Here is a 26,683-nt window from a genome sequence, read left to right on the forward strand (position 1 = left end):
CTGATGGTCCCAAGCCCTAGGATTCTCAGGGGCCTCAGATGTGGATTTCCCTTGGCATGTTCCTGGCAGAAGGCAGGCAACAGGTGCCCTAAACAAAGGCCCCACTGTCCGATGGGCCTGGGACACGCTGGGATGGGCCGTGCTGAATAGGCATCTTCAGAGCAGGACTCCCCAGAAGCACAGGTGTCCGAAGGCTGCAACTTCCTGGGAGGTGGATGCTGTGAAGAGTTTCCCAAATTCACTGGCTCTCGGAAACCCTTTATAGACAGGCACCCCCAAAGCTCCAGAAGCTCAGCGTCCACTCTGGAAACAGTGCTGTGGGATGTGCCCAGTGCGCAGACAGAGGGGGCTCCTGGTGGTCTACAGCATTAGGGGGCCAGGGAGCTGTTACCACAATTCCAAATTCCACGCTGCATGAAAATCCCCAAGCCTCAAAAGATCCTACCACTCAGACACAACTGGTGCTAACCTTTCAGAGATCAGCTTACAGATCTTTCCCCGCTAAATACCTGTAAATATTCGTTAGGTTCATCCAGACTCATTGTCATACCCCTTTTTCATTTTACAGCACATTATGAAGTTTCTTTATCTCAATTAAGCCCCCTACCCTCCCTTTTTTTCCCTTGAGACGAAGTCTCACTCTGTCACCCGGGCTGGAGTGCAATGACGCGATCTTGGCTCACTGCAAACTCTGCCTCTCCAGTTCAAGTGATTCTCCTGCCTCAGCCTCCCAAGTAGCCAGGATTACAGGCATGTGCCACCATGCCCGGTTAATTTTTGTATTTTTAATAGAGATGGGGTTTCACCATGTTGGCCAGCCTGGTCTCGAACTCCTGACCTCAGATGATCCACCCACCTTGGCCTCCCAAAGTGCTGGGATTACAGGTGTGAGCCACCACGCCCAGGATCAATTAAGTCTTTTTCCATGATTTTTAAAGGTAGAAAAGAGAAGACATCACCATGAACTGCATTTCAAATTGTTAAGACATTTGGGATGCTTCTGATTTTGTGCCATATAAAGCACTGTGATGAACATCTGGAAAGACAGATCTCTGCGCCTGCCTTGCTCAGTCCCATCTGTTTAGTTCCTGGAGTGTACACCTGGAGTCAAGGGCATCCACTCTTCAAAAGCTTTTTATATCCATTTTCAAAAGGCCCCATGGAGGTGTTTACAGTTCATCATCAGTGTGGGCAGTGTACCTATCCCAGTACTTTCACCAAAATTGGGTATTTTTACTTAACACATCCTTGCCAACGTGCTACATCTTCTGAGCCTTCCCATTCTTCTCAAGGCCCTTGTTCTTGAGAAAATACAGCAGGCTGGCCAACAGCTTGGTTTGAATCCTGCTATGGGACTTGCTATTTCTGTGACCTCAGACAAATGACTTGACCCTTCAGGCTCCTCAATTCCTCCTCTTTAAGTGGGGCCCACAGGAGCAACAACTATTAGGGTTGCAGAATGAAAAGACAGCGCCTGCGAGGGTTTGGCACGGGGCTGACACAGACCACACATTTAGCAAATGCGTGCTTGCTATTGCCTTCCTCCTGAATTGTCCAACTCTGCCTCTTCCCTTTGTCCCTGTCTATCTGCTCAGGTGGTCTTGCTCAGAACAAACTGGCCCACACCTCCCCTGCACTGGCCTCCCCTTCCCACCCCCATCCGCACTCACATGCACAAGCTCATCTCAGACAGGACCTGCGACCTCCGATTTGCCCGGTATCACGGTCCCCGCAAGCCATGGATGGCTTTCTTTTAAAGCAACCTTCAGATGCACGGTGGAAACAACTGCAGGCATTTTCCTTAATGGATGTTCTCATATTTCTCAGATTTGTGCTTTTAAAAAAGCTCTAACTTTTAAAACTTTTTGATAGAAACATACTTCAAATAACTGCTTCTCTCTTCGAACTTCATTTCACCACACATTTGAAAGTAAAACTTAAAAATTCAAACATAAGGAGGTGCTTTAAAGAACAACCTCGAGATACTTGGAGAAGAACCCCCTTCCCTCACCCGCAGGACAGACTCCTCCACAGAGGCCGTAGACGGACTTTTGATCTCTCTCCTGCCTGCTATGCCGCCGAGTGGACTCTTGGAGGGGTGCTTCCCTTCCCTTTTGTCTGGAGCAGTCCTGGGCTCCTGTCTCCCTTCCCGGCCGAGCTGACCCTGGCTGGCCTCCTCCCTGCTTTGCCTCTATTCCAGTCTGTTCAAAATGGTCTGGCCAGATCCGTCTCCCCAAGTGGAGCTCAGGGTCCATCTCCTTCCTGCTCTAAAACTCCAGTGATGTCCCTCTGCTTACAAATGAAGAACAAAGCTGGCAAGTTTCACTTAGCATTCACACTCCAACTGGCTTCTACTGGTTTCCCAGCCCAAACAGCACCTCTGATCCTACAACCACCTGGAGCAGCTCTCCTCAAGCCACTCACTTTGCTCACAATGATTCCTTCGGCCCCTTCCCTGTACACACCCTGCCCGTCTCCAGAGCCCTGCTGACTGACAGCTCCTGCGTGGGTGGCAAGGCCGCTGGGTGCCCCTGATGACTCTCCCCAGCGCTTAGCTCCATGGTCAGCAGGTCGGTGCCTTGTCCAGTGCGTTTCAGGCTTCAGGATGGCAGGACCCACCACGCCATGCACGTCTGACTCCTGGGCGGCACCCAGCCTGGTACCAGCACCTCTTACCTTGTTTGAACTGGACTTCCTTCTCTTCAAAACACTACTTAACAAAAAATATCTGAATGGAAGAAGTTTACTGAATGTCTCCAATACTGTCTCTAGGCTGGGACTGCAACAATGAAAATAAGTCCATACTCTCAATATCATGACAACAAAATGACTTTTTCAAAGGGAAAATAATAGTACGGATTAGACAACAGAAAGCATGAAATAAAACTGGGTTACTCTATGGCACAAAGCAGTACTTACAACCTGTATCAGTTCAATCAGAGGCATTAGTGGGTAATGGATTTAAGACCAAAAAAAAAAAAAAAAAACAAAGACATCATTTGATGGTGAAACCCAGAACATATGATTATGAAATTAAAAAAACAATACCCAGAAATCTCTAGGCAGGAATGAACCAATTACATTCTATTTTTATGAAAAAAAAATCAGTAAGTGATCACTGTAAGCCAGCCACCATGCCTGGCTAATTTCTAATTTTTTGTAGAGATGGGGGTCTCCCTGTGTTGCCCAGGCTGGTCTTGAACTCCCGGCCTTCCTAGCCTTGGCACAGGCTGTGGGGCCGAATCCTTCGCATCCCAGGTGTGACTGCTGCTCATCGGATGCCTAAGGCAAGGAAAGACTCACAGAAACGCACCCTGCAGACAGGGGCGAGGCTTGTGTGGAAGGCGCTCTGTTAAGGTAAAATCCAAACAAAGTATCTCAGTTTCCTAAAAGCAGTTAACTCTTATCTGTCAAACAGGACAGACGTGAGTTCCCTGCAACCCGGGCCTAGTGGGACCATGTGGTCTCCAGCTGCAGAGTGCCAGCCCCTGCTGCCACCGCATACACTTACTCTGGGTATCGCAGTCCACACAGTGGGAGTTCCCGCGCATGTTCCGGATCGACTGCAGGGCCATGGCCTCGCTCTGGCTCGTCAGCCGGGACTGGGCACGAGGAAGACACAAATACAAGGAGAAACACACATCACTGATAACGTCAGGAAAAGATCAAACAGACTGGGAGCAAATGTAGGATGAGGGTAGTTTCCAAACAATCACTCCTGTTTTGACGTCTTTGGGAAAGAGCATAACTGAAGGAGACATCATCATGCACGGGGCTGGGGGAGGGAGGAAATGTCACATTTTAACACTCAGCAGCTGAGAGGGACTCTGCCAGAAATGAGCAAAGAGGAGAGCTCTGGATCATCTGTGAATAAACATGGACCATGCTCACCTGGAGAAGGTAAATGGGTAACCTTCTGGGCAGCAGCCCCATGTCTACTTGATATGAAGAATGAAAAAGAAATAATCCGTTTATAAGCCCAGGGTTAGGGCTTCATCAGCACTGTAAGACATATCTCATGGTTTCTTGTCAGAAAACCCCATCCATACCACACATCACCCTGGGAGATGCACCTGTCATCTGAAGACCCTCAGTTGCCACAGTGACAAAGCCACTCACCAAGGTGGGGGCAGGGATGAACATGAGCATAGCTGGGGGTGCTGATTCTTAACCTTACACTTGATGGCTTGCTTTATTTATTTATTTATTTATTTATTTTTTAAGCTAGCGTCTCTGTGGCTGAAGCTGGGGTGCAGTGGCGCGATCATAGCTCACTGCAGCCTTGAACTCCTGGGCTCAAGTGATCCTCCTGCCTCAGCCTCCTATAGTGTTGAGATTACAGGTGTGAGCCACTGCACCTAGCTCTATGGTCTTCTTTAAAAAGGATTTAAAAACATACGTGCTCATTGCAGCAAGTTTAGAAAATACAGAGAGGGGAAAAAGAACATAAAGATTTATAAACAATGATATGGCCATCCATAGTTAAGCATTATTAACATTTTGATATCTGTTCTTTCAGCCTGTTGTTTAAACACATCTACATACACATATGTACTTTAAAAAGCCAGCATAATACATATTGCTGGGTAGAAACCTGCCCTTTCCAGCCTAATGACATCTGTTCATTGCTCAGTGCCATCACATAGTCTCTGACATCATCATTTTAAATGGCTGCATAGCATTCCACTTAGTGAAGACCTATTTATTAAGTTCTCTTTGATGGACATTTAAGTCACTTCCAATTTTTCTCTATCATAAACAATGCTGTAAGAACATACGATGGCTAAGTCTTGGTACACATCCATGATTATTTACTAAGAACAGATTCCTGGAAGTAGAAGTTCGAAGTGAAAGGTATGTACTGGATATGTACCTTTTTCCTCCCCTAGAGAGAGGGTCTTGCTCTGTTGCCCAGGCTGGAGTAGTGCAATCACAGCTCAATGCAGCCTGCATCTCCTGGGCTCAAGTGGCCCTCCCACCTCAGCCTCCTGAGTAGTTGGAACTACAGGTGTGAGCCATGCATCTGGCTATTTTAAAATTTGTAGAAACGGGGGGGTCTCCCTACGTTGCCCAGGCTGGTTTCAAACTCTTGGCCTCAAGTGATCTTCCCACCTTAGCCTCCCAAAGCACTAGGAGTACAGGCGTGAATCATCATATCTGGCTGCTATGTACAGTTTTTAAGGCTTATTAAATATGCATTTAATATCACAGTTAAAGCAAAAATTGATCTATTTCAGAGGACAGTTAAAATAAGCTTGATTTTTGTATAAGAATTTTTCATAAATTGAAACATCTCATGTCAAATTGATGTGAAACAATATATTCCTTGCTACATAATAATAAATTGTAATGTATTAATTACTACTGTCTAATTAGCATCATGCATTATTGAATTTTAATTCCCTTTGGTTAGATACCCAAGTATTCAAAATATGTTTAAACAGTTTACACTGGCATCTGGAATGCACATGTGTGATCACACACACACACACACACACACACACGGATGTGCTTCTGTCTCTCTGTGTATATGTATCACTTCTGTAGTTGGTTTGTCTTGTCTGTCTGTCTGTCTGTCTAGCTATGCCTATACTTGTATCAGCTTCAATTATCCACTGGCAGGTAAAACATTATAAAGCTGGTGGTCAACTGGGCCTGTGTTTTTGCCCTCCTGCCACTCCTTGTGGACAGTATTTCCATGTTTTATGCCCTCACACCTGTTCAACCAATGCCCAAGAGGACCAGCTGTGAGTTGGCCACCTTTGGTTGCTCAATGCATCCCCCTCCCAAGGGAGCAATTCCCCGGAGCACAGGCGCCTAGTGGGGGCCAAGGGGCAGCATTCTAAAGGCTTGCGTGTGCATCGGCTGAGACACGAGCAGGGAGGAGCCTGGCAAGGTGTGGAATGGGAAAGGCTGCCACCATCCCAGATCTTCCTGAATTAGGTCGAGGTGGCATGGGCTCAGAGTCTGCCGTGAGAGACTGTGATTCTCCCATGAAGGCGGGAATCTGTGCCTCTGTTTGGTAACACATCCTGCCTCCCCGCCTTCCTTCTCAGAATGAGCTGCCCACGCTTGGAGGATGCGGCGTGCTGTTGCTCCCCATCGAGGTGGCCCCAAAGCACCCTGTGCTCGTTTCAGGAGGCATATCGTGGATGCATGTGGACGTGACCCAGTAAAGCCAGGGTGTATGGAATGAAAGGCAGTGGTTCTCCCCACCTTGGGTATAAAACATCTTTTAAAAAGGGAAGCAAATTACATTATAATAATAATGACCGTGGTCTGGTTTACCCTGGTTAAAGAGGGTAATAAAATAAGACACTTTATCTTTCTGAAAGACAGACTCTCTTTTTAGTGACAAAGCTGCACATAAATCATTGGCAGAAATTTCTTTAAATGGTTACAAATGAAACTGCAGGTCGGTGGGTAACGTCCTATCTCTTAGTTTCTAGTTGAACATGGTTTGAAATATCAAAATGCTCTCCAAAAGTCTATAGCGTCCCAACAAAGAGGTTAAAGAGAACCAAACATGAAAATAATGACATGGAAGCAATCCTTGATGGGAAAAAGGACTTTTGTAGAAGGAATATCACTGGGCAGTAGTCTAGAGAATACAGGTTAAGCCAGGTGCAGTAGCTCATGCCTGGAATCCCAGCACTCTGGGCATCTGAGGCAGGTGGATCACTTGAGCCCAAGAGTTTGAGACCAGCCTGGGCAACATGATGAAACCCCACCTCCACAAAGAATATATATTAAATCAATATATATATAAATAAATAAGCAAGCAAGCCAGGCATGGTGGCACATGCCTGTAGTCCCAGCTACTCAGGAGGCTGAGGTGGGAGGAATGCTTGAGCTTGGAGATTGCAGTGAGCTGAGATTGTGCCACTGTACTCCAGCCTAGGTGACAGACAGACAGACTCTCTCCAGAGAAAAAACAGAGAGAAAAAAAATATAGGTTAAAATCTTTTTTCTTTTTTAGCTAAATAACTACAAAAAACAAATTGCCTCTAATTTTTTTTTAATATAGAAAAGAGCTGCAACACCACCTCTAATTATTGAATAAAACACATACCAGGCTTTATCAGTTTAGATAACAGAAACTTGATCTTCCCAAGCTCCCTGCAAGCTCATATAGACCCTGTACTTTTCATTTATGTCCCTAACAAGAGACGGTTTTCCAACTTGATGTCAATTTGAATTCTGGGCATTTATGAGAACAGTGCATCTTTTAAGTCCATCTCTTTTTTTCTGAGCGTATTCTGTCCAAAACAAAAATAAATGTGGACCCAGAAGCCACAAGAGTCCAAAAGATTCCCTCTGGGATTGGCTAAGAGAGTGAAGATTTAACCTTGGCTCTTCTGCCAGGGAAGCATAGTCAGGCTGGAACACTCACATATGACGGTATGGACACAGGTGTTTCTGATCGTTTTAGTTATTGAGCTTTCTGCTCACAAAGAATAACTAGGTCCTGTCATTCACACCAGTCCTCTATTTTCCCCTCCGTGGGGCATTACTTGGGGCCCGCATTCCCCGAGCAGCCGCAGCCCTGGTTTTGGGCAGCCTGGGGCCTCACCTTGTTCTTGCTGCTCTCGCACGACTGCAGGCTGGCCAGGATCTGGCTCTCGATGGCTTGGACCCAGGCGTCCCGCTCCTCATACGTCGTGGCTTCAAAGTGCCACGTTTGGCCAGTGAGGGACACAATGATAAACTCAAAGTTTTCTTCTTGTTCTGAAACACAGAGTGTGGGATGAAGAGTTTAGCTTTCACGAGACAGCAGTCCCCCTGCTGGCCCTCTGTCATAGAAGTGCCTCTGGGTTCAGCTGCCCCTGCACGGGCTGGTGACGCACACAGCACTGGACAACCACAGCAGCGGAGATCTGAATCTGTGCACCTCCCAGCACTCCAGACGTGGTTCCTAAGGCCAGCATGGCTTAGCCAGGTTTCAACCAAGGCTCAGGAGACAAGGCCTGATGAAATCGACGAGTGATGTCAGTGTCTCTGTGTGGTGCACACACAAAACAACTTACGAGAATAACTATGTAACTCATGGCTGACCATCCTTATCTGTGGGATGAAAATTAAGTTAGGGCCGCTAACCTCCGGATGCAGGGTTAATTTCTACCAAGCACTCGCACAGATCCACAGACATTCCATGGAAAGAGGAACATGGGAAGGTTTCTGTTCTTTTATGGCAGAGGACCTGTTGCCATGGGAGAGGCATCAATTCCCGTGTTTCAGTTGGGCAGAGTGTGTGGGATCCCGCGCGCCTTAGGAGGATCTCAGCTGAGACAGGCCCCAGACTTGGTAGCCACTCTGGGGCCGTGACTGGAATGGGAAGAAAGGAACTTGGGGCTACCCCTGCGACCCCACCTGCCACATCTGAGTCTTTGGGCACATTCCTTGACTCTTCGAGGTTCATTTTTTCTAACCCATAAAATGAAGGCAAAGGGCACTGACTGTCTAGTGCTTTTCTGCTAGTTCCATGAAGTGCACAGACCCACGTGGACGTGGGGCCTGGTCCATGCGAGACACTCCACAGATTCACGCCGGCCTCTGTTCATGATTCCTGTCCCCACTCCCAGGCCCCAAGTCCCTGTCAAAGGAGGAGGCACCACTGGCAAAGAGCATAACTAATTGCAGACAAGCATGAATAATTTCTTTTGAGATGGGGTCCCACTTTGTGGTCCAAGCTGGAGTGCTGTAGTACGATCACAGCTCACTACATCTTCCACCTCCCAGGTTCAAGCGAGCCTCCTGCCTTTGCCTCCTGAGACCCTAGGCTAGTCTCAAACTCCTGACCTCAAGTGATCCTCACTCCTTGGCCTCCCAAAGTGCTGAGTGACAAGTGTGAGCCAGTGCATCAGACCCTTATTAAGAAATCTTCAGCTGGGATTTTAGACGCAACACCTCATTTGACTCAATGTTTCCAGGCCCTGGCCTGTGAACTAACTGCATTAGAATCCCCTGGCAAGCAACTATTATTGGTACTGACTTTCATCTACCTGTCTGCCAACTACTTTACTTATCTCCGTCCCCAGCCCGTGGCCATTGGGCTGGCTCATGTCTACTGCACGGACCTCTGACCTTTCAGACTCTTGGTCCCTGTAGCCCAGCTTCCAAGCACGGCTTACTGCCCTTACCTAGGCTGGCTCTCCCAGGCCCTTCCTGGGACATAAGGATGTGCCACCCCACTCGCCCTTTCCCCACTCCTTTCTGGCTGGGTGGACGTGCAGCCCTCTTTATGGCTGAGATCCCTTCCACCTGAAGGGATCTGCTGCCAAGCCTCAGTCCCAGGGGTGTGGGGACAGCGCCCAGCCAGAGAGGGCCCATGGCCTCCACCAGCCCCTCAAAGGTCTGTGACTCCCCTAGGTGCTGACAGCCACTGCGCCCCGGGCATATTCTGGGGGCTGCAGGAAAGTGCTGTGACGTGGGTGCTGAGTGGAGGTTGGGCCTGAGGTCCTGGCTGGTTAGTCCCCCTTGGGGTGTCGGCACTGAGGCCCACCCCATCTGTGAAAGGGACTGATCTGGGCTGGAGTGGGAGGGGAGAGAAAAGTCTTCACAGGAAGTTCTCGGCTGACCCACACGGTATGTGGGTGTCCTTTGTGCTCTCAATCACCCTGGTTCCTGATTTGTGGAGAGCTGGTGACAAGAGGTCAGGATGAGAGGGTCTGGTCGCTCAGGAATTTTATCCCAATCTATTGGGCTCTTGAATTTGAAGAACAAATGATCCCCCCACCACCTGTGTATTGATGCAGACGCAAACACTCCACCTGCTGTGGAAAGGAGGGTGGGGGAGGAAGGCGGGGGTCGGGGTGTCTGCAGGTCATGCCTTCAATAATGACCTTAAACACTCAGGGACTTGGAGTTTTCATTAAAAAAAAAAAAAATCATTGTAACTGTAAGTTTCACATAGGTTTCACCATGGCTGACTTACAATGATACCGTGCAATTACTGGCTGAGCCACTGCCTCTGTGGGTCTTGGTCCAGCTTCTTGATCCATGGGCTTTTATGTCCTAGTACTATGAATTACAATATTTTCCTTACAGATTCTCATAGGATAGTGCCCCAATTCATGTATGTTATGCAAAACTCTCCTAGTGAACAGATAAGTAAGGTAAGAAAAAACTACGTAACTCATAGTTAGGTCATAAGGAACACTTGGTAATTCATGGGTGGGATGTGACAATTTTTCATTAGGAGATCAAACCCAACAGGCTCACACTTTGTTTAATCTGTGAAATTCAAATACACGTATCAAAGCTCCCTCTGATCAGTGTTTATTGGATCTTCTAGTGAAAAAAATTACAACCATTAGCTTCCCAGTTAAATTTCTGCACAACTGGTCCCCTGTAAAGCTTTCCTGTTCAAATGTGTGGCTCTAGTCAGTCATGAGCTACAGTCACTGGAACAAAGGCCAAAAGCTGAACTTGCATTACACTGTACAGGTGCAGGTCTCGGTCACTGTGGTCCTTAGCTGCCCTCCCCCACATGCTAGGCACTGGGCTGGGTGGAAGGGATTCCAGCATGCAGAAGCCTGTGCCCTCTAAATGTCTCTACATGGTGAGGATGGGCACACACAAGCAGGCAGATGACTGAACACAAAGTGATAAAGACAATGGAAATCTGAAGGAAGTTCCACGGGAACATCTCTATTTTTTGCCTCATCTCAATGCAGTAGCTGCTATCTGGTATCTTGCACTGGCATACTCTCAGTATCTCATGCAAAGACAAAACTTGCAAATTAAATTGCTAAAGCACAGTTTGGCTCTGCCCGATTAATTATGTAAACAAAATTTACCTATGCATGCAAACTCTACGTAGGGGAACAAATATATGTAAGTGTTCACAGGAACATCAGAACCCATTTCGAGCTAATATTCAAATGTGCTCCCTGCTTCATCACTCACTCTATTTATTTATTTATTTTTCGAGACAGAGTTTTGCTCTTGTCTCCCAGGATGGAGTGCAATAGCGTGATCTCAGCTCACTGCAACCTCCGCCTCCCGGGTTCAAGCGATTCTCCTGCTTCAGCCTCCTGAGTAGATGGGATTACAGGTGGGTGCTATCACACCTAGTGAATTTTGTATTTTCAGTAGAGACGGGTTTCTCCATGTTGGCCAGGCTGGTCTTGAACTCCTGACCTCAGGTGATCCGCCCACCTCGGCCTCCCAAAGTGCTTGGATTACAGGCATGAGTCACTGCACCTGGCCGAACATTCACTTTAACAATCTATCCCACCACCTGTCTTCTCCTTGTACTGGATACAAGTAAGTTCCCTTTTCTAGTATCTTCTATGTCACTCAACATTTTTGTCTCTCCTTTCAGCTCCTGGTCCTTTCTTCCCCCATCTCTCTGCATCCTTTACCTGGTCCCCTCATACCTTTTTGCGGACCTGGATTTGGCATGGTTTCCTCACTCTCTTGCAAACCTGATGTCCCCCTTCTACAGACCTCCTGCCCTCACTTCCTGATCTCACTCCATCCTTGAGAGAGATCATCACCTCTTTTCTTCATCCTTCACTTGCACAGCCTGCAAAGCAGACACGTGTATGCATGCATCCAGCTCTTTACCACACTGTGTTTTCTAATAATGCTTCCCCATCATCCACCCTATTGAAACCTCACTTTATAAGATTACAAATCAAGGAACAGCCAGGGGTCATGGGCTGTGCTCGGTCTTCTTTCTCACTGACCCCCCTCTTTTTGGAGCACCTTACGGGGCTGATAGGCACCACCATCTTGCAGTATTTTCCGCCTTGGTCTTCTGAGATGCTTGATCACCTTGAAGACTCACCCAGATGTGAGCAAGGCATTTATCAGGGTGAATGAAAGAGATGTGAATAGAGTTACATGGATTCACAACTAAGGGGTACTAAGTAGCATAAACTAGTAGGAGGTCTGCAGTGGTCAACCATGGAACTTTTACCTCTGTCTTGCCTCATTCAATATTCATTATGTTTTATCAATGACTTGGATAAAGACATATAAAGTCTGCTTACCAAATTTGGAAAGCAAAGAGTTTTGGGGGATAACAGATAAACTAAGGTTTTATTCCCATCCCCAGGGTCTAAAAAGAGGAGGATCTCTGAGCTGAACTGACAACTCAAATGGTCAAATGCATGACTAGAATTCCTTCCCTCGGACCCCAACAGCAAGAGAGGTTTGGGGGGAAGATTTTGCTTCCCAACTACAAATATGAACAGGCTGAAGGACTGCAGTGAACAGGAAGCCCATAATGGGGCTCCCGATGAAAGTGAAGGCTGTGAGTGTGTCATCCACAGTGGTGCGGAGGTGGTCCTGTCTCCATCACTCAGGGTGGTAGCCAGCAGGCACCCCAGTGAGAGCCTCATGCCAGGGACTGCTCACTGGGGACTCTGAGCACAGGGGACTTCTGTCTGATGGAATAGGGATGACACCTGTTCTGGGTGCCCTGGAGTCAACCCAGGACAGAAAAAAATGATGGAGACCCAGCAAGTGGAAGATTCTTTCCCTCTCACAACTATCCATAGATGGAGCTTATGGGTTCTGCTCTCTTGGGAGTTTCAGGACCTTGAATGTGGCCCTTTCAGATGGAGACTGGTGGGAATTCAGCATCTCATAGGTGATTGGGAGGACCCTTGCAACTCTGAGATGCTGTGGGAGTGATGCAAGATAGCTGAGAACTATCTTGCATCTGTGTTCTCAATGCAGGCAGCTTTGAGCAGCTGCAGGGAGTTCTGTGTTGACATCTCCAAGGCTGGCTCCAGGCTCCTGGAGAAGGATCTGTGATTAGCTAGCAATCTCTACCCCAGGGCAAGGAGGGGTGCCCGTGGCGTGCCTGCCATCTTCTCACTGTGCAACTATAGTTCTCTTTCCAGCTTTCTGATCACTGCTTCTCTTTCTCCTCCCTGGTTCCTCTGCATGTGGGCTTTAGTGAAGGCAAACTTCAAGGTTAGTTAATGTTCCTCCTTCCTCCTCCCTCCTTCTTAAGGGTTCCTTTCCTTCCGAAGCTTAGACAGTCACTTCCTACAGACATGTACAGTTCATATATACATATATATACATATATACACACACACATATATACACACACACATATATATCTAATTCATATATCTAATTGGTTTTGGATTTTTAAATGCCTATGGATTGTTTCTCAAATACTTTGTCCTCATATCAAATTTAACATGCATCACATAGATTTGCTAGAATTTTCAAATGCTCCTCTTGGGGTTCTGTATTTCTCTTAATGATTACAATGCTATTCTAATCATAAAATCTCAAAATTACCTGGATTCCTCCCTCTCCCTCTTCCTACTGCCATCTCATCAGTCACAGCCCTGCTTAGCAATACCCGCCAATCTGTACCCTTCCACGTCCTTCCACTTTCAGCCCTTGCCTGACTGTGAATTGGCTCTGGCCCAGCTTTAACCCTTCTCTGAGTTTACCGTGTAGGAAGTTTGTGCAGTTGCTCCCCTCCCCAACACTTAAGCACTTCTCCCTTGTTCCTGGGGCCTGGCTTCTCTTCCAAGCTGATGGTTCACAACACAGCAGTCCACAGTGACGCCTGATCTCCAAGAGGACCCTCCTTCTCCCTCCCCAAATCAGATACACAAGCTGAAACTAGAACTGTGAACCTAAAGTGCTAAAAACCTGCAAAAGTGAAGGCTACCCTGAGAGGCAAACACTTTTGGTAGCACAACAGATAAGGTCCTAAGACAGGAAACATAAACCCAGGGTCTAGTACCCGGCAATCCTGCAAGGACAGGAGCCAGGAAGCCCCAGGTCTCAGAGGTCCCGTGGCTTCTGGTATCTTCTCTACAGGAAAGCTTCCCATGGACGGAGACCAATTATATCTGAACTCAAAACCAGAGGTCATCCAACACACTGCAAACAAGACAGCAGATTTAGATCCAAAGCATTACTGATACAGGCCGGGCACAATGGCTCAGGCCTGTAATCCCAGCACTTTGGGAGGCTGAGGCTGGTGGATCACCTAAGGTGTCAGGAGTTCAAGACCAGCCTGGTCAGCATGGTGAAACCCCGTCACTAGAGACAGATTGTTCTTAACCAAATATCAAGACGGATCACAGACTTGTTAAGAGTAACAGTCAGAGTCGCGAGAGTGTGGAATAATAACCTCAAGGGAAAATAACAGTGTAGACTTGAGACTCAGGAAAATTCTTGAGATTCACTCTGAAGAACAAGAGTGAAATACAGGCCAGGTGCAGGGCATCACGTCTGCCATCTCAGCACTTTGGGATGTGAGGTGGGAGAATCACTTGAACCCAGGAGTTCAAGATTGGTCTGGGCAACATAGTGAGACCTCATCTCTACAAAAAATTTGAAAATTAGCCAGGCATGGTGGCTTGCACCTGTAGCCCCAGCTACTTGGGAAGCTGAGGTGGGAGGATCACCTGAGCCTGGGAGATGGAGGCTGCAGTGAGCTGTGATCACACCACTGTACTCCAGCCTGGGTCACAGAGTGAGACTCTATGAAAGAAAAAACAGAAAAGAGCAGAGAAGAAAAGAAAGGAAGAGAAAAGAAAGGGAAAGAGAAAAGAAAAAGAGAGAAAAAACAAAATATAATGTTTCTGCAAAAGACCCCAAAGTGCTTATTACCAATAGACATCCACTAGGGAAATTACTACGTGATATATTTCAGGGACAGGCACAGTGGCTCACGTCTGTAATCCCAACACTTTGGGAGGTCGAGGCAGGCGGATCATCTGAGGTCAGGAGTTCAAGACCTGCCCGGCCTACATAGCGAAACCCTATCTCTACTAAAATACCAAAAAAAAAAAGAAAAAAAAAAATTGGCTGGGATGGTGGCATGCACCTGTAATACCAGCTACTTGGGAGGCTGAGAAAGGAGAATCACTTGAACCTGGAAAGCGGAGGTCGCAGTGAGCTGAGATCACGCCACTGAACTCCAGCCTGGGTGACAAAGCAAGGCTTCATCTCGGAAAAAAAAAAAAAAAAGATGTACTTCAGGAAGATCCTAGAAGGCAGGTTTGTGAAAGATGTGTTAATGAGCAAAGGAACTGATAAATACGTAAAAAAAAAAAATCTAAATAAAAACAATACAGACTAAGACTGCTAATGACAATGCCTACCATGGGAAAAGTCAAAATGCTGGAGAAAGTGAGAGTGGCGGTGAGGACAGGAGAGTTAGGATGTCACAGGGGCCTTGGACTGCTCTCCTGGGGGAGGTTAAGGACTCACTTCACATGTTGGTAAATTAAGTCTATGTGGTAAACTTCTGCAAGAAAAGAAGTAGAATGTGCAATTTCTCAACCAGAAGAAAGAAAAAAAAAAATAAGAGAAAGAAGCATGATTAAAACTTCTTAGCCGGCCGGGCGCGGTGGCTCACGCCTGTCATCCCAGCACTTTGGGAGGCCGAGACGGGCGGATCAGGAGGTCAGGAGATCGAGACCATCCTGGCGAACACGGTGAAACCCCGTCTCTACTAAAAAAATACAAAAAAACTAGCCGGGCGAGGTGGCGGGCGCCTGTAGTCCCAGCTACTTGGGAGGCTGAGGCAGGAGAATGGCGGGAACCCGGGAGGCGGAGCTTGCAGTGAGCTGAGATCCGGCCACTGCACTCCAGCCTGGGCGACAGAGCGAGACTCCGTCTCAAAAAACAAAACAAAACAAAATAAAAAACAAAAAAAACTTCTTAGCCAACGAGGAATAGAAGAGAACTCCCTTACCTTGGACAGAGACGATCTCTCCCTAAACCCACAGTGTCACTAATCCTAAGGGTGAGATGTCAGAAACATACCTTTGAACACTCAGTTACAGGATGCTCAAGACAAGGACACCCACCGTAACCGCTTTTTTTCATCCCTGCTACCGGGTGTAGCAAGACAAAAATAAGGAAATAAAAGACCGAGAGATTGGAAAGGAAGATAAAGACATTCACAAGGTATACGACTGTCTTCATAGAAAACCCCAAATCACCTACAAATTATTAAAAACCTAACAGCAGTTGGCAAATGGGCAAGATATAAGATGAATACAGAAATATTAATCGCATTTCTGTACACTAGCAAACAAAAATCGTATTTAAGCAGGCCTTCCCAAATAATAGGCATATATTTGTATCTGTTGAGTAGAAAAGGAGAGACACAAAGACTCGTGAATGAGCTAAATACTTCCCTAAAAGTAACGTCAAGAACCACTTGGTATCCGCAGCCGCTCAGAAGAGGTGGTAAAGAGAAGACTTCACACTTTGCCTGGAGGTGACGGATTAGCCAGAGTCTGAGGGTGGCCTGCTCAGGTTCAGGCCTCCTCTCTTGGAGAAGGAAACCCTGGCTAATTGGCTAATTACCATGAAACACCAACAAGGCCCAACAGAGTAAAGAGGAAACAGACGCAAGACACTCCGGGATCCAGGCTGATGGGCACCAGTTTTAGGTAAAGGCATGGATTAGGAAGGCCAGCGCCATGATAGGCCCTGCTGACCCAGGAAAGCACAGCTAAGCTTCGCTTCCCAACTAAGAACCAACTGTGCAACCCTAGGCTCACTTAAGATATACTTTTTGCGAGGGGGAGTCCTGTGCAATAACTCTAAACCTGGAAAAGCACAGGATTATACAAATAATGAAGAAATGAAGACAAGAATTGCAATCCTCAGGATCAACAGCTCGGTGATAAAGTGTGGTGAGCAGGAAGCTGTGCCATCTCTGTGATCCTTGGGTATAGTCTGTCTCTGACGTGTACGAAGCACACACAAAGGCCCTGTGATCACAGGGCAGGTCTTAACGCCACGCTTTTCCTTGTGAGTAGCAGTTCACCACGCAGTGAATGCAGTGAGATGCTGATGAACAGCTCTTTGGGGTTTCTGTTCTGTTTGGACTGGATGGTTCAGCCTATACCTGGAGAAGCAGAAGATGGCCCCCTCTGTCTCGTCAATGCAGGGTCCAGCACCAGCTCCCAAATCAAGAGGCAATGGTGCTGCTGGCCCTGGGCTGGCCTCTCCCAGGCAGGCTGTGCTGATGAGGACCGGGGCTGAACAGTGTTGCAAACATCTGGGACACCTGGAGGGAAGAGGCTCAGTCTGCCCTGCGGAAGGCAGGGCAGAGGCGGGAGATGGAACCCTACACCCTCAGTGCAGAGGCGGGCCCCAGCAGGGGGACTACCCTGTGCCTTCTTTTGGATTTTCAGGCCCTGAAATCTATGACAAGGGTCTGAACAGCTGGACCTTGCTTCCTGAGGAAGGATTAACATCTGAGCACAGAGCCTAATTAAGGCCACTCTACACCAGCACTGCCGAGTGGAATCCAGCTATGCTAGGCCATGTGTTTCCTAGGATCCTGTGTTTAGGTGGCTTTATTTTTTTAATTTTCAAGGAGAGTAATAGGTGAATACCCATACATAGAGTTTCAGATCTAATTTATATCTGCCATATGACTTTTCTCTGCCTCCCAAGATTAAAAAAATAAGCACAAGGATTACAGAGCAACTGCATAGTCATGTTACAACTTCCAGGAAGAAATCTGTTTATCTGTAACAAATCTACTGCATGGAATAATAAATACAAAAAATAATACCACTGGGCTCCAAATTCTGTATCAGGCACAACGCCAGGACTTTACAGCCATTATTGCGTGTAATCATTTTCCTCTCTTAAAGTGGCAGTACTCTTCCTCCATTTCCTAAAAACAAATTAACATTTAAAAAAAGGAGCTCTCCTTAGGAATCAAAGATGGCGTAGGGGCCGGAAGGGTCTCCCAGTGGTTTTCCATTATCTTCTCTTATTCCTCACGCCAAGAGAGCAAGACGGTTGGGCCTTTTGAAAGTAGTTTCCCCAGAAATCCCTCAACAGCTTGTGCTACTGTTATTCTTTTTTTTCTGAGATGGATTCTCACTCTGTAGCACAGGCTCGAGTGCAATGGCGTGATCTTAGCTCACTGCAACCTCCCCTTCCCAGGTTCAAGTGATTCTCTTGCCTCAGCCTCCTGAGTAGCTGGGACTACAGGCGTGAGCCACCACGCCCAGTGTCTCATTCTTTTACAATTGGATTTCTGTCGTTACTAAACCCAGTTCTGACTCATCCAGTACAGAAGACCTATCCTGGTGGTGATCTCCTATGTGCTGCTCTGGTGACATTATTAGGTCAACATCTAGCAAATCTCAAGATTTAATCCGTGTTTACACTTTGGTGGCACTGCAGTGACCATTTATGTTCATTATGTAAACAATGAATAGATTTTTGGACCCACGTGTTTTCCCTTCTTCTGTGTGGAGAGAACAGGGACATGCTCCTCTGGAGGTTCAAAGAAGAATTTTTAGCAGATGATAGAGCCTTATTCAAATCACCGATGGCCCCGAAGGGCTGCAGCACATTACAAAGTGACATGGTGATGACATTTTACTTATGAGCAACTAAATTAAAAATGATCAAAACAGTAATTGGCAGCGTGAGGCCCATCAGTCAGAGACAGAGCCGAGCATTACTCTCCACTGCCACCTTCACTTCAAACGTGCAGAACAAGCATGAACCCGTGAGGATGCCCCGTTCCGAGCTTTCATTTTTTGTGGTGTCATTTCACTAATACAAACTTCCTATTAGTGACAATTGCAGTGGCTTCTATTTCATTCACTGTAAAAACAGATTTTGGGTTGTAGAAGTTCCTGATGATATATCCATTAAAAGCATGTTGAAGTTTCAGATACACTCACAGACAGCAAAATTAATCCCCCTGCTCCTGAAAAATCAAAATGCCACCACGCCCCAAAGCCCGAAGTAACAGACGGTGTGCTCTTTCCCAGTGTGACATTCCAGGGCTTAGCTGTTTAATAAAGTTTTGTGATTGGGCTCACAGGGATTTAAACAGTTTTCTGTGTTTAACGGTTAGCTGTGGAAAGGTCCACTATAATAGTATTTTAGCACCATGAACCTGTCGAAATCAACCTGCCCAATTATTCCAAACGACATTAATAACACCGGATATTACACTAATTGTGTCCAGTTTCTATGCAGACGAGGCCCCGTGGGGCTAATTTTGCCTCCTTAGGGGCAAGAAACTCAGCCATCAGACTGATTTCACAAGGAATCCCTCCTCATTACACGAATCCAGGCTGTCAAACTTTTTTTTTCTTAAAGGTTAATGGGCCAATCCGTCATCAATTACTTTTTGGCAGAATTCTAGCAGACAAAGGGTTAAAGGGCTAAAAACAGCTGAAAACCGTTTCACATTTGGAAGTTGATTTCAACAGGAGGCATCTGACAAGGATGCATGGGGGAGTGTGGGTGCCAGGCGAGGGAAGGAGGGAGGCACAGAGGCACAGGTCTCGGGCAAGGGGTTTGGGGAAGAGGACAACCGCACTGTGCTCTTGCAAAGGCCAAGAGGACCTGGATCTGTGTCCTGGACTATGACGCAAAATGGCTCAAAGCTGTTGATGGGGCCGGGCGCAGTGGCTCATGCCTGTAATCCTAACACTTTGGGAGGCTGAGGTGGGCAGACTGCCTGAGCTCAGGAGTTCGAGACCAGCCTGGGCAACATGAAGAAATCCCATCTCTACTAAAATACGAATAAAAAAAATTAGCTGGGCGTGGTAGGGTGCGCCTATAGTCCGAGCTACTCGGGAAGCTGAGGCAGGAGAACTACTTGAACCCGGGAGGTGGAGGTTGTAGTGAGCCAAGATCACGCCACTGCACTCCAGCTTGGGTGACAAAGCGAGGCTCTGTTTCCAAAAAAAAAGAAAAAACTGCTGATGGGTGCAGGTGCAAGATCATGCCACTGCACTCCAGCCTGGATGACAAAGCAAGACTCCGTCTCCAAAAAAACAAACAAACAAAAAAATTACTGATGGGCGCAGGTGCAATGCCGAGATCTGTTTCTCTCCTGAATCAAAAAAGGCTCAAGGAGGATGTAGAAGTCACACACTCCAAGTTCTTCAATGACCGGATGAGAATCTGGGTCCTGGGGAGAGAGGAGGTTCTCCCAGGGTGCCCTATAGCCTGAAATCCAGGATCCTGAGGCCCACCCAGTGTTCCATCCACAAGGCTAAGCATCCTTTGTGACACATTTAATGACAAACCCATGATGAAAACGAAACGTGCTATTGCAACGGTGTAGAGATGACATGCTCAGCGCGGAGGATGTGCATGTTCGCTGCACGAAGAGTCCAGGATCTACCAAGCCCAGAGGCCTCCAGACAGCACCACTGCAAAATGACGGGACAATACAACAGCCAGGGCCTGAGCAGAAAATAACCATCTTCTCCACTCCTGCCCTTGGTAAAAGAATTGGGACTTCTGTTTTAGGACACACCACAAAGCCCTGGTGAACACATTACCGATGCTTACCTTCCGCCAAGCCTTTGTTCTTTTCCCCCTTTGAACAAGTGGGTTTTCGCTATGGGTTTTCCCAGTTTCTGTCCGAACCAGAGCTCCAATTTTGGGGTTCTCTCTCCTGGAACCTACTTCCTACTCTGCTATCGACAGACTGGTGCCCATGAACAGCCCACTTCATCTTTCTGATTTCAGCTTTATCTGCAAGGGAGGTGCCACGCTGGACCTGGGATGACAAAGGGAAGCTCTCTCTCCTTTTATTTTAAAAACAGACATTCCTAACTGTTCCTGAAGAGGCTGGTGCAGCCCCAGAATTCCTCTTCACACAGTTCTCCAGGTAGCCACTGTCAATGCAATGGGGTTGGAAACTCAGATGGAATGTACTCGCTACCTTGTGGTCTTTCTCCCTCTACCACGACCCATACCCTAAGCGGCAATGTCAGGTACCTACCCGAGCTTTAATGCTATTTTCTGTCATACACTTTGTAAAATCCTCCAATATTTCTGTTTTAAAAGCATCTATTACATAGGCATGTGGCTTAGATATTTTACCCAACTATGACAAAAAGTGCACACATTAAGATGTCAGCCAAAACGCAGTATTAAAAAGTCAGTTTTTGTTTTCAAATTTTCTCCCATTTTTGTAGGAAAAGATTGATGTGAAAGAAAGCCTGCTGGCCGGGTGCGGTGGCTCAAGCCTGTAATCCTAACACTTTGAGAGGCCTAGTTGGGGCAGATCACTTGAGGTCAGGAGTTCGGGAGCAGCCTGCGTGACATGGCAAAACCCCATCTCTACTAAAAATACAAAAAGTAGCTGGGTGTGGTGGCGGGTGTCTGTAATCCCAGCTACTCAGGAGGCCGAGGCATGAGAATCACTTGAACCCTGGAGATGGAGGCTGCAGCGAGCGGAGATTGTGCCACTGCACTCCAGCCTGGGCAACAGAGTGAGACTCCCTGTTCAAAAAACAAAAAACAAAAAGACGAAGAAAGCAGGCAAGCCTGGAGAATATGGACCAGGGTTGTACAGAACCAAGACCTATGGAAAATAACACATAAAGCCCACCCCTTACTGTAATTGAGAAGTTATTAATTTTAAACCAAAACAAAAGATCATTATAAACACACACAGTTCACGGTTCTCAGGTAACTATTTCTGGAAACTCTGAATTTGGTCAATATCTTTGTTAAGGCAAGAGAGTCCAACAGAGGTGCTGTCCTGTGGCTTAATTTAGAAGAGTGTGATTAATTCTGCGAAGAAGCAAGTCCCACAGGTAAATTACAAGGTTAGGAATGTTTAACTACTAAATATTCCCCGGGAAGGTTCTCATGACATACAAAGGACGCTTTTGTTTTTCAAACACATCATAAAGGGTTGGGATACCAGTTCAAGGGCCACGTGTAAAGAAACTCCATTTGAAAGCTTTGGCTTCCAGATCTGTAGGATGCCATATGTGCCTTTTTTTTTTTTTTTCTTTTCTGAGACAGGGTCTCTGTCGCCCAGGCTGGAGGACAATGGCATCATCTCGGCTCACTGTAACCTCCACCTCCTGGGCTCAAGTGCTCTTCCCACCTCAGCCTCCCGAGTAGCTGGGACTACAGGTGTGTGCCACCACGCCTGGCTAATTCTTGTATTTTTTGTAGAGAAAAATTTGTTGCCCAGGCTGGTCTTGAATTCCTGAACTCAGGCAATCCACCCACCTCAGCCTCCCAAAGTGATGGGATTAGAGATGTGAGTCACCGTGCCTGGCCCATGCATGTCTTAAATTAAGAAAAGACTCCAAAACAAAGCTCTTGGAAAAAAAAAAAAAAGTTACCTGACCGCAAATTGAAAACATCTTGCGATATGGCAGGGGTGAGGGTTGAGGTCTCCCTTGTACTTTCTCCGTCCCAGACACCCTGTGAAAGCTCCAGGCCCAAGTGTTCCATTTACAAAGAGAAAGCAATGAGAGGCGCGTGCTGTGATTTATCTCGATTTATCTCGTTACTAAGTGGTAACCATTTGTTACTCATCCTGACACACTCCCCACTTTGCAGAGGTCCCCTTGGGCTCCTAATTATAGGACTAAGTGAACACGGCCACACTGGGCAGGCCTAGGGCGGGTTCCTCTGCAAGAGTCCAGCATGGCCATCATGAGACCCGGCCCCCAGGCTCACCAGGAATCTGCAGGGGCACCCTTCACTGTCCACGGGGGGCTTCCTCTCCTAGGTGCTGCCCAGCGCCGAGGTGATGCCCAAGACTGTCATCCTTTCAAAAGGAGGGGGCTAGAAAAATGAGCATTCTTGCCTCTCTCCCCAAAATGTCGATTCTAGTTATTCTCCGTGCAAGGGTTTCCTAAATCTGAAGTTATCTGCATTATTTTTTTTTTTTTTTTTTTTTGAGACAGAGTCTTGCTCTGTCGCCCAGGCTGGAGTGTAGTGGCACGATCTTGGCTCACTGCAACCTCTGCCTCCCTGGTTCAAGAGATTCTTGTGCCTCAGCCTCCCAAGTAGCTGGGATTACAGGCATGCACCACCACGCCCAGCTAATTTTTGTATTTTTAGTAGAGACGGGGTTTCACCACATTGATCAGGCTGGTCTCGAATGCCTGACCTCAAGCGATCCGCCCACCTCGACCTCCCAAGGTGCTGGGGTTACAGGAGTGAGCCACTGCGCCCAGCCTACCTGCATTAGTTCTTACTTGGTGCTGCTCATCACTGAGGGCGACTGGCTTTGGCCCACTCTGCTCTGCACTGATACATGAAAAAGGCCTACCGAATAGTCCGCAGATATTCTCCATGGAGTCTTTGGGTCATTTTTCTATTAAATAAGTCTGTATAGCAATGTAATAGCAGCCACGGCGACCAGCTTACCCATGTGCCAAGCTCTGTGGGAAGCGCTTCCCAGGCTTCACTTCATTTCTTCTTCAATTACCCTTCGAGGTAGGTTTTACTGTCTCCGTGCGAGAGGAAGAAAAGAACAGAGAGGAAGGACAGATCCAGGAAAGCGTCCCAAGCCACAGAGCTGGGAAGTGGCAGAGAGGGGATGAGACCGAGGCGTGTGTGACTCGACAGCCAAATTTCTACAACTGACGATTCTTCTCAGATGGAGAAAGCAAATGGAAGCAGGAGGGTAGGTTTAAAAGTCTCCAAAACAGATTAAGTTTCATTTCTAAATTCCCCCTCTATGCTTCACAGGCAATGCTTCTTATCAAATCTCTGTTTCTGGCTACATACACAACGTTTAAGCACTGCAATTTTCTTTGAATAACAGAGAGAATCTGGGTACTCGAGTAGTGGGGCTTCTGGTCCCAGGCAAGGACCAATGCAGGGGCCATGTTCCACGCCTCTAGGTATGTTAGCTTGCTGACTCCTCCCCACACCCTGTGCAGTGGCCATCATCACCCCAGTTTATAGGTGGGGAAACCGAGGTACAGGGAAGACACATCAAGAACCCAAGGTTAGAGCTATGAAGTGGGGATGTGGGACTGAACCAAGACCACCTGAGTTAAGATTTGGGCTTGAGTCTGGTGCCAACGCCTGCCTCGCACAAACAAGAGCAGTGATTCAGTGTGAAAGAGAACTCCGCCTGAGCCTGGAGAATGCTCACTGCAGAGAGCAGGTTCTGGAAGGCAGCCTGTGGGGACCTGCACGGGGCACTGGGGAGACTGCTGGGGCATCTGGAGGGGGCCTTGATCAAACACTGCAGTGAGTCCTTCAGGAAACACACAACAGGATGGGTCACAGATTGTCAAGCAGGGCTGCCTTCTTCGTCTGCTGGAGATGACGCTGATGGCTGTCTGCAGATCTGTGGATCATCTAGTCCCCTCCACCGGTCCCGGTCCCCAAAGAATCCTCTGCACATACTTCACACTCAAGCCTAAGGGCGCGGCAGGCTCTGTACTGAGCCCCGTCCAGGTGCAGGCTGTTGCCTCCACCCGGAATTCCAGCCCCATCTCCCTGAGAGCTCCTGGGGCTCATGCCTGCCCTTCTCCCAGGCTCAGTTTCTTCTTTTATAAAACAAAGAGGAGGAAAAGATCTCCCTCTGCTAGCGGTGCATGACAGGATGCAGGAAATTGCTCAGTGCTGAGGATGTGGTCACTGTGGTTCCTGTCACATCCTGCAGGCTGTGATACCTGTCCTGACCCCTAAATTAAATGTATTTCCGCTCTCCACAAAGCCCCCAGAACATCCAGGGCCTCTTCCCTCCTTCTGCATGAGATCCTTTGTGCAGCCTCCTAGACTGACAGTAAGCTCCCTGAGGGCAGTGGGCAGGTGCACCTTTACCCTCTCCATTGCCCCAGAACCCAACACAGGCAATGGCGCATCCCGGCAGGGAGCTGAGAGTCAGGAACAAGGAGGCAGGCCTACCTCACACTCAGCAAGACCATCATTCTCAGATGTGGGTCTGTAATTTGTTTAACTGTGAATGAGCTGAAGTCTCAGAACTGTGACCAAGAATACGAGTGGTAGAGGGAAGGGCCCACGAGTTAGGCCTGCTCACATCTGCTCAGAGAAACAGTGACCATCTGGGCTGTTCAGTGGAGAAGGCAGGTGCGGGTCTGACTGCAGGCCTGAGGCTCGAAGCTGTATCTATGATGACATCTCCCAAAGGAGGTTTGCTGTTTCCCCACGGCCACACCTATGCTTGGAATTGCAGTGCCAGGGAGACTGGGTTCCAGCAATCTCACCCACTGTGGTGAAGAGAAGTACCCAAAGCAGAGGTTTCCCAGGCCTGTTGCTGGGGCGAGCTCTAAATCCACAGAAATGGGCCTTTATAGACAGGCTCCAATTAGGACTTTGGGCCAATACTGAATCTAGCTAACACTTGCATGCAAGCGTCATCACCTATGTGAAGAGGCCTATCTTAAGTATTCGTTCTGCTGCCAGGGAATGGGCTTGGTACCCCAAGAAGTGCTCCCTTGTTTCCTAAAACTTCTCTCCTTTATCTGTTTAGGTACTGGAAGTACTTTTCTTCTGCTAAAACAGTGAGCTTAAACGCTCTTGAAAGAGCCCATTTGTTCACCCAACTCACAGCGGATGATAACATCATCTGTGTTTAGCGGCATGGGGCAGGCAAGGCCTGGAGATGGCTCCAGGTGTCGTGCAATTCTGCCCTGCCGTGCAGCGAACAGAGGCCTCCCTCCCGAGTTTCCTCTTGCACAACGTCCACTCTTCCGCCACTTGGTCCACTTTGTTCTTTCTCCAATACATTTACTTTAGAGTTGAACACGTGTGAGTCTAGCCTCAGTCATCTGGTATTTAGCTCTTTTCCTCCCTTGGGTTGGGAGTCAGCAGTTTATTGGAGGATCATATCATTAAGACACCCTTCCATTCACAAGCTCCTGAGATGGAAAAGTTACAGCTGCATTCTGGTTGAAGAATATTCAATGTCACCCATCTTGAGAAAGTTCATTGTTAAAAAGCAACAAAAGTTTGTACATTAGTGCAATTGTATATATCCAAAGTTTCTATCTCGGTTTCAGTGTTAGCCATAATGGACAGACAACAGATAAAATATTTTTGTTTTTTAATCTTGTCTGTGTGTTTCCCTTGCAAGTTTTGTTTGTTTCTATCCACTCCTGACATCCATCCACAAACTCCTTCCACGTGGATCCGTGAGCAGGTCCCAGAGTCAAGAGATCTGGGCACATGTCCTGCCTCTGGTACATGCTAGCTTGTTCTGCAGAAAATCACTTGAGTTATCAGAATCCCAATTTTCCATCCATCACGTGATACCTACCTGGCAAGGGGAGTGTCAAGATTAAATGAGATAATGTGGTCCAGGGGACGGAAGAGAGAGGACATAAAAGAAAAAGGGCTTCAGAGAGATCCTTAGACTCAAACCGTGGCTCTGCCTGTCTCTCCTAAACCTGGATCCCGAGGAAAGTCCCAGAACAGCTGAATCCACTCCCGGTTTCTAGTGGGTGGTCTCCCCTTATCCCTGAAGCTCAAGTTCTCCCTCTAGACACAGGAAACTCTAGTGTCCACCTTACTTGGGTGGTGTTTTTTGGGTGCCTTTGAGTAAATCACTCAAGTGAGCCACTTTAAAAGATACTCCACTTGGGGATGGGTATATTTAGTGTAACACTCAAGACGTGAGGTTAAAACAAAAGCTAAAGTTCAGGATACAAATCATGAAGTGTCACTTTATAGACAGTGAATATGTGATAACATACATCAAAAGGCTGCCAATCAGAAAGGAATTTGATAATTATTTTATATAATTTTATAAATTCTGTAATGTACTTTTTTTTTTTTTTTGAGATGGAGTCTCGCTCTGTCATCCAGACTGGAGTGCAGTGGAGTGATCTTGGCTCACTGCAACCTCCGCCTCCTGGGTTCAAGTGATTCTCCCGCCTCAGCCTCCTAAGTAGGTGGGATTACAGGTGCCCGCTGGGATTACCCAACAGTAGTTGGGTAATTT

General features: G+C 47.3%; 1 protein-coding gene across 8 annotated transcripts in view; it reads right to left on the reverse strand.

Moving 5' to 3' along the window:
* Positions 1-26,683, reverse strand: part of AGAP1 (ArfGAP with GTPase domain, ankyrin repeat and PH domain 1) — a 637,917-nt gene that overhangs the window by 85,670 nt on the left and 525,564 nt on the right. For all 8 annotated transcript variants that reach the window (XM_033229802.1, XM_033229800.1, XM_033229801.1 and 5 more), the window contains 2 exons: positions 7,574-7,728; positions 3,512-3,602 (listed from right to left, as the gene is read on the reverse strand). In XM_033229802.1, coding sequence (XP_033085693.1) covers positions 3,512-3,602; positions 7,574-7,728 — 246 coding nt within the window. The remainder of the gene's footprint in view (positions 1-3,511; positions 3,603-7,573; positions 7,729-26,683) is intronic.

The sequence above is a fragment of the Trachypithecus francoisi genome, unplaced genomic scaffold (assembly GCF_009764315.1).
Source record: "Trachypithecus francoisi isolate TF-2019V2 unplaced genomic scaffold, Tfra_2.0 Lachesis_group13, whole genome shotgun sequence".
Classification (NCBI taxonomy): Eukaryota; Metazoa; Chordata; class Mammalia; order Primates; family Cercopithecidae; genus Trachypithecus; species Trachypithecus francoisi.